This window comes from Aphelocoma coerulescens, chromosome 1A (assembly GCF_041296385.1).
Source record: "Aphelocoma coerulescens isolate FSJ_1873_10779 chromosome 1A, UR_Acoe_1.0, whole genome shotgun sequence".
Taxonomy (NCBI): Eukaryota; Metazoa; Chordata; class Aves; order Passeriformes; family Corvidae; genus Aphelocoma; species Aphelocoma coerulescens.
In genome coordinates, this window is record NC_091014.1 from 67,318,704 (window position 1) to 67,327,066 (window position 8,363).

General features: G+C 50.3%; 1 protein-coding gene across 1 annotated transcript; it reads left to right on the top strand.

The window, feature by feature from the left end:
• The first annotated feature begins 6,013 nt into the window (after nt 1-6,013).
• KCNA5 (potassium voltage-gated channel subfamily A member 5) lies at nt 6,014-8,129 on the top strand. Its single transcript, XM_069003968.1, has one exon. It carries the CDS (start codon nt 6,098-6,100, stop codon nt 7,988-7,990), a length of 1,893 nt encoding a protein of 630 aa, XP_068860069.1. The 5' UTR covers nt 6,014-6,097; the 3' UTR covers nt 7,991-8,129.
• Nucleotides 8,130-8,363: the final 234 nt, after the last annotated feature.

The window sequence follows — 8,363 nt, forward strand, 5'->3', positions numbered from 1 at the left end:
GTGTTGAAGGAGAATTAGTGACATGGTGCATTGCCAAACCAAATCCACCTCAAATGTAAAGAAGTCCAACTCCACTGGGAATGCCCAGAGGACTAGAGCTGGCCTGAACCTAGCAGATGGATGTACCCCAAAAAACCCTGTGTGCCCCACACCAATCTGGAGTTGAGCGGCTACAAAAAATAAATTCAACTTGTTCCTCACTGCTCTGTGTTCGTATCCCAGACCTTTTCCTCAGCCTCTCCACACACATATGGAAGATAAAACAATATTCTGCCATTCCTCGCCCTCCTCCTCTTCACACACATCCACAAAGGACTTGTTTACACTGTCACAAGGGCACATCATAAATGTCCTTCCTTCGATTCGAGCAGTCTCTCTTCTGATTGTCACTGGTGAGTATGAGAATCACTGCATCTGTGCTAGTTGGTTTTCTTCCTGTCAAGTATTTTCTGTGCTAATTAATAAATAAATAGTAACCCTTTTGCATATTGGAATTCTACATTTGTCAGAATTTTAACTAGCAAATCCCTGGATGAGTCCTTCATTCCTCCCTTAGTTTGGAAAGACAGAAAAACAGGATCTGCTGTGTGTCTAACATACTGTGTTCATGTGGAGGGTTTCCCCTGGGGCCTCTCCAGAGATGAAGACTCAGTGCATGTAAAGCTGTTTCATTACTCCTGTCCACTTAATGATTCATTTAGGGCCCTCTCCTGCTTAAACCATCAGTACATTTGGCCCTCTAGTTTCATGGTAGAGAATTTCCTGCAGCTGGCTAAATTATCTGTGCTCACAAAGCAATCTAATGCTCTTTTTCCTATACATGAGTAGGTTTCAACCTCAGTTTCTCCTCACTTTAATGTTTTCAGAATGTAGTTACTGAGTTCACTCATAATTTTATACCAGACTAAGCATCATGTATTTTGATTTTCCTTGATTCATGACTGCTTAAAAATTAGAAATGAGCACGAAATCTGAATGAGATTACTCAATGCTTTTCCACTCTTAAAATAGATGAATTTGTAAACACGCCATTTAGCTTTTTTTAAGGCAGCCTATGCAGCTTAATTCATGTCTGTGTGTGACAGAGCAATGGATTCTGGAGTGTCACTGGCCACACAGGTGGTAACAAAACCTGAAGGTACAAATCTGTCACCTGACAGCTTGAAGTGACTGATCACCTAAATCAGACACCGCTGTCACCATTTGTTCTATACACGAAACCTTTGATTTATTCTTGTCCCTCACAGCCTGAGTGAGTGGCCTGATCCTGAATGAGTAAGAGCTTTTTGTTGGTGAGACTTCAGTGGCATAGGATGAAGTATTTTCAGTTGGCTGATAAAGAGGGATTAAGTTTGCCCAGAAACACCACGCTTTCCACACAGGAACAACACTGGCATGGAGCACAGCTGTTACAGAAGCATTGATGCAAGCACAATTCACTTGTGAGGGTATTCACACTGGCAGTGAGGATAAAACTGCAGGGGTATAGCTCAGTGGCTCTGTAGGTTGCTCCTTCAGATTCCACGTGCTTATCTTCATTCTCCTGTTTTAAAATTGGGTTATCCCAGTTGGAACTGTCCACCTGGCCCACCCTATTGTGACAAAACCCTGAGAGCACAGGTACATGCTCCTGGAATTTAACAGAGAATAAAGGCACCGAATGGTATTTCCCCTCTAGAGATCAAGTCCCTGGAGTTAAAGATTACACCACAGCAAAGCACTGGAAGTGAGAATGGGGGGAAATTATAAATTGCAAGGTTGGATGGCTCATGCTGCCTGGTAGAGTCCAAAGCTTTGAGGATGACTTGAAAATATCCTGTGGCAGCTGGATTTGTGAAAAACCTCTGGGCAAATGCTGATTCCACCAATATCGGTGACAAAGGCTGCAGATTCCTCTGGAAGGAGGCTGCCACAGCTGTGTGGAAAACAACACGCTCGGCTCCACAGCCCTGTTTGCTGGGAGCAGGCTGGAGTGTTATTCAATCTTAACAGATGACCTTTAAGGGCACGGTGGTGTGTAAGTCCCCCCTTATAACATGTGGGTCATTAGACGTTCTCCGAGCAGTTTACATGAACAAGATGTAAAGCACAGTGTAAAGTAGGCTGTTGAAATGAATAAGCTTGATATCTGGTAGTGCTCAGCATCTTTCCTGCTGTTCCAGTCAATGTAAATTATGGATGTTCTGATCAAATTACTTTTGAATTAACCAGACCATTTACTCAGTGCTTACTTTCTCTCTGAAGATAAATGAGAGGGATTCTCATTTTAATCAAAACAAAATACAGAAAAGAAAATCAATTACTATTTAATGTTTTTTCCATCCCTGTGTGATGGAAAGTTTCCAGAGGAACTTGGGCTTAAAATTGCAAAGCAATATAAAATGCAGGGACATGGTTGGGTTTTAGCTATTGGATTTTTTTATATACTATCAGAAAATATGACTCTGTGTGTGTGTGTTTTTTTTTTTTAAAGGCAAAAGAATTACTCTAAACAATTAAACGAGCAAAAGTAGAATACAGTAGATTGCTTTACTCAAAAAATAAAAATCTGTTGATACAGATGTAAACTACCTATAAGCCAAACATTTAAAAAGATCAGCCAGCCCTTTATATAGAACAGTGTGAATGTGCTGAATTCATTAATGAATAGCTTCGTGGATTAGGGCTTGATAGATGGAGTGCTCACATCCAGATGTTTACTGTGATTTGTCAATGGCCTTGTACTTAATCCTCTTGGACAGGAAATACGAGTCTTTCCTCTGGGGTCTCCCCTGGGGACTGTGGCAGTCTCTCTCTCTGGCCTGAATCATCTCAACATGGGATCAGGCTGCTGAGGAATTAACCAAGTGGCTGAGGGATAGATTTGCCTTTAACCCCTTCGGTTTCCTCTCAGCTTCAGATTATTTCCTCATCATCTGCCACAACCTCGCTATTATTTAGTCAACACATGGAGAAGGAAAAAAAGGAGTCACCCGTGTCACCCTGGGGTTCCTGTACCCACAAAATGTGCTGAGGGAGACACATGGAGTCCCACCAGCACTGAGGAGGTGGGCTATGAGCAGCCTCAAGAGCTTGGTGTGCCTCTCTTCACCTCTCAGCACTGCGTTTTTATTTTTGGGATGCTGCAAGTCCCTGTCAGTGACAGGGATGGCCCCGGAGGGGAGTATTTGTGAGAAGACTGGATGTCCCCAGGGTGTCCTTGGTCAAGGTACCAGAGGGTGTAGTGTGTGCATGAGTGTGTTTGGGTGTGGGTAGGTGAATGCAGCCCCTGCAGACCATCCCCACGGCTCATTTCTCAACATGTGGGACCTCTCCATGGGATGGGTCTTTCATTTCGCTGTGGGACACTGAAGGACAGCTCCCAGCAGCCACACCTGGCTATGGAATGGCACACTGGGAGCTGGAGGGGCAGTGGGAGCAGCAGTGAAGGCTAGGTTTTGTTGTGGATGTGCTGGAGTGTAAGGGACTGATTTCCTGTGCTCAGGGTAGAAAATACTTCTGGCTAAATCACAAGTATGGGGACAAATGAATTCTTTGGTTAAAACATTAGTACTGCATCTCAGCACTATTCTTCCCTAGTCTGCATGTCATCCTTTCTCTCCAGTACCTTGGCTTTCTGCTGCTCTTCAAGAGAGTGTTCAGAGTCTTTACACTGAGCTGAAAAAACTGTCCTTCAAAATTCCCTGCTTGGAGTAGATGTTCCTTCCCCTTTCACATCATCCTCCCACTTTCTCTTGTCCCTTTTCTCAGCTCTTCTTTTGTATGCACGTATACAGACACCGTAATAGATTGTCAGACCTTTTCAAGCTGCAAAGAAAGTAGTTACAAGTTATTCAAATGCTGTACAAGCAGCTGCATTTTTCTGATCTATCAATTAATAATGTACATTTTCTTCATGGGGTTTTCTGCGAGGCTTTCATCCAGGTGAATTTGGGCAAGTCTTTCTTTTTCTTTATATTTTAGCATAATCCCATCTGTCTTCAAAATCAGGGTGTGAACACCACAACTTGATACTTAGAAAAGGCTAGAAACTTGAACTTAAATTCAGCATGGTTCCTCCCAGGCATTCCCTGTTACTGATGAAGGAATGGCAGAACGGGTACAGCCATCTGAGAGGCAGCAAGTTACTGCTCCTCTGTGCATTGTATTCTGCTCTGTGTGGTGCCCACCACCACAGATGTCTGAGGATGTTTTCTCCTGCAACAAATGCTTATTCTTGAGGCAAGGTTTCGAGGGAGAATGCCTTGAATTACAGGAGCTGACAGAGTTGGAAAACCAGAACAGTTTTCGAGCGTGCAATCCCTTCTCTGATTGTAATCCCTCATGTGCATTGGGAGCAGATCAGCCACTCCTTGTTGGGGTGCACAGGTGTGTGTGTGTGGTGTGTCTGTATTTATTGTGGGTTTTGCTAGTCCCAAAGGGTGTTATCCTACATTTTGCAGGTTTAATATGTTATTCCATTAAATAACTGTAAATCAAAGGGCTGTTATTTTCAAAGAAGAACTTATTTTCCAGATAATTTTGCTTCCACAAATTACTTGTGTGAGTAAAGTGGTCCTTTAGTTCACTGGCATGGTGGCAAAACAGGTTGGCACTTCTGTGCTCAGTTCTCGGAGATAAAAGGCAAGCCACCACTTACAGAAACGGCTTAATACAATTATGGTTTTCTATTTTGGCACTGCTTTTAATATCTTTGGGCATATTTCATACACAGAGGTAATGTTTTAAATTTAGGGAAACCCACTAGTCACAGTGAATGTAGATAAAGTGTTTGATGGAGCTATGAGTAGTAACATAAGGATTTAGGAAAAAATGTCACTGCAGCGATGCCAACTGGAAGGCAAAATGGTCACACTCAATTTTGTTAGAAAACCAGAAACTCCACGAGACTGGAGTGGTATATATAACTACAGGTTCTAATCCTACAGGATTTATATACATATTTAGTGTCTTCCTCTGCACACCTTGAATAGAATGGATGAGTTCATGGCTTGACTATAGGAAGTAAGATCTTAGCATCGATTGTATTACTGAACTGTAATTGAAGTAATTGTGTAAAGCTGCTTGCTTCTCTCTAATAAAACGTGCATGTACTGAAATGTTTCAGCCTTGGGTGTGGGTTTAAGAATGCATCAACGGGAAAGTGTTTGCAAATGCTAACATGAAAGTAGCATGGCAGAAATGTCGTTTGCTGGCTTGGGAAGCACCTTTGGAGCTAATTCAGCGAGAAACTCGAGGGAGCAGGAGTGGGGAGAGCAAACGCAACGGAAAAAAAAAAAACACAAAAAACCAAAACCAAAAACCAAACCAATCCATCCCTTCCTTTGTTCTTATTCCGCTGGGGAATGGGGAGGGGAAGACACACGCCAAGAGGCACCAGGAATCCCCGGGGCTTTCAGTTCTGATTTTCATTAGAGGTGAGCGGGGGTTTGCAGCCAGAGCGCTCGCTGCGCGCAATCCCTTTAGCGAGCAAATCCACGCGCGGGGGCCGCTCCGTAATCCCCCGGCGCGGCGGGGGCGCGGGCTGCGGAGCGGAGAGCGCTGTGCCCCGCGCCCCCCGGGCCGGAGGGCGGCCCCAGCCCCCTGCCCGGGCACAGGTACCGCCGGCGCCCGGCTTCCCGCACCTCCGGAGCGGTGCCCCCACCGCGCATCCCCCGCCGCGGCACCTGTGGGCATCCCCACGCCCGGGCCCGGCTGCCAGAGCGCGTCCGCGCCCCGACGCGCATCCCCCCGGCGGGGCGGGGCGGGGCGGGGCGCGGGGGGATGCGGCATCCCGGCTCTCCGGGGGATGCTGCCGCTGCCTGCGCGGGGGCGCGGAGCAGGAGGGATCCTCTTTTACGTCAAGCGACCATAATATAATGATCGCTCGTTCATATCCGGGTCCCCGGGCGGCTCCCCCGGGCCGCGCTCGGCCGCGCTCGGCGGCGCAGTGAGGGGAGGCGGGTCGGGCAGGGCAGGGCAGGGCAGGGCAGGGCAGGGCAGCGCGGCCGCCCGGAGGTGGCCGGCGGCGGCAGCGGGGCGGCGAGCGCAGCATGCCCGCCGCCTCAGACGCGCCTGCCTCCCGCCGCCGCCGCCGCCGCCGCTGCTGCTGCTGCCCATGGAGATCGCGCTGGTGACTCTGGAGAACGGCGGCACCACGGCCATCGCGGGCGGCGACGATGCCGCGGCCGCCGGCGGCCGGGCACGCTGGCGGGGCAACTTGCTGCACCTCGGCGGCTCGCCGCAGCTGAGCGACGGCAAGGAGAGCGCCCCGCCGGCCCCGCCGCCGCCGCCGCCGCCCGCGGGGGACGAGGAGCGGGAGCGGCCCCCGCCGGGTCCCCGCGGAGGAGGGAGCGGCGGCGCGGGCGGCCCCGAGGAGCGGCCGGCGGAACCCCGCGCAGCCCCCGCGCCGCCGCCGCGGCCGCCGCCCCGCGCCCCGCGCCCCGCCGCGGACATGGGGCCGCCGGAGGAAGGGGGACACCGCCGGGGCATGGCCATGGCGGCGGCGGGCGACGAGGAGGAGGAGGCGGCGGCGGCGGCCAACCCGGGCGCCATGCACCACCAGCGGGTGCTGATCAACATCTCGGGGCTGCGCTTCGAGACGCAGCTGGGCACCCTCAACCAGTTCCCCGACACGCTGCTGGGCGACCCCGACAAGCGCATTCGCTACTTCGACCCGCTCCGCAACGAGTACTTCTTCGACCGCAACCGGCCCAGCTTCGACGGCATCCTCTACTTCTACCAGTCCGGGGGCAAGCTCCGCCGGCCCGTCAATGTCTCCATCGACGTCTTCGCCGACGAGATCCGCTTCTACCAGCTGGGTGAGGAGGCAATGGAGCGCTTCCGGGAGGACGAGGGCTTCATCAAAGAGGAGGAGAAGCCTCTGCCCCGCAATGAGTTCCAGCGCCAGGTCTGGCTCATCTTTGAGTACCCCGAGAGCTCCAGCTCAGCCCGGGCCATCGCCATCGTCTCCGTGCTGGTCATCCTCATCTCCATCATCACCTTCTGCCTGGAGACCCTGCCCGAGTTCAGGGACGAGAGGGAGCTGCCCGTACCCCTGCCCCCACAAGGTGGAGGTTTGAATGGCACGCCCGGGGACTCCCCACCCATGCAGCCACCCAGTAGCCTGGCTGACCCCTTCTTCATCATCGAGACCACCTGTGTGATCTGGTTCACCTTCGAGCTCCTGGTGCGCTTCTTCGCCTGCCCCAGCAAGCCCGAGTTCTCCCGCAACATCATGAACATCATCGACATCGTGGCCATCATCCCCTACTTCATCACCCTGGGCACCGAGCTGGCTCAGCACCAGCAGCCCGGGGCCGGCAGTAGCAATGGGGGTGGGGGCCAGCAGCAAGCCATGTCCCTGGCCATCCTCAGAGTCATCCGCCTAGTCAGAGTCTTCAGGATCTTCAAGCTCTCCAGACACTCCAAGGGGCTGCAGATCTTGGGACAGACTTTGAAAGCCAGCATGAGGGAGCTGGGCCTCCTCATCTTCTTCCTCTTCATCGGGGTAATCCTCTTCTCCAGCGCTGTCTACTTTGCTGAGGCCGATGACCCCGAGTCTCATTTCTCCAGCATCCCTGATGCTTTCTGGTGGGCGGTGGTAACCATGACTACTGTGGGCTATGGGGACATGAGACCTGTCACCGTGGGGGGCAAGATTGTGGGCTCCTTGTGTGCCATCGCTGGTGTGCTCACCATTGCCCTCCCTGTCCCTGTCATCGTGTCCAACTTCAATTACTTCTACCACCGAGAGACTGACCACGAAGAGCAGGCTATCCTCAAAGATGAACACAGTAGTGCTCAGGGCAGCACTGCGGGGGGAGAAGTGAAGAGAAGACCCAGTAACAACTCTCTGAACAAATCTGTTGTGCACTTGGAAAACAGTGAGGAGTTCAACAGTGGCACCAGCTCCTTAGAGAAAGCCAATATCAAAGCAAAAAGTAACGTAGATCTCAGAAAATCCCTCTATGCTCTCTGTCTGGACACCAATAGGGAAACAGACCTGTGAGGAGAGGAGAGAGTTAGAGTTCAGAGGCGCAGAAGGATTCTCTGGTGTCAGAACCTTGATACTATAATTATTCTTTTAGTACCAATTAGTTTTTTAAGTCAGGCTGTATTTTATAAATTGATCACTGTCCTGAGCAGTCCTCCAGGAATACATGTTTTTATGTTCTTTTTCCATGACACAAAGGGTCACCTATTTTTAAAATAGACTAAGAATAAGCTACGCTCCATGATGCAGGAGCTGGTAAATTATGACAGTGAAAAATCTAATTTGTAGAAACTTATTTTAGCAAATGGTCATTGGTTTTAAATGGGTAATTTGTAACCAATTCAGTTGCTCCAAATTTAGTATAAAGAATTGGGGGGATGTGTGTGTG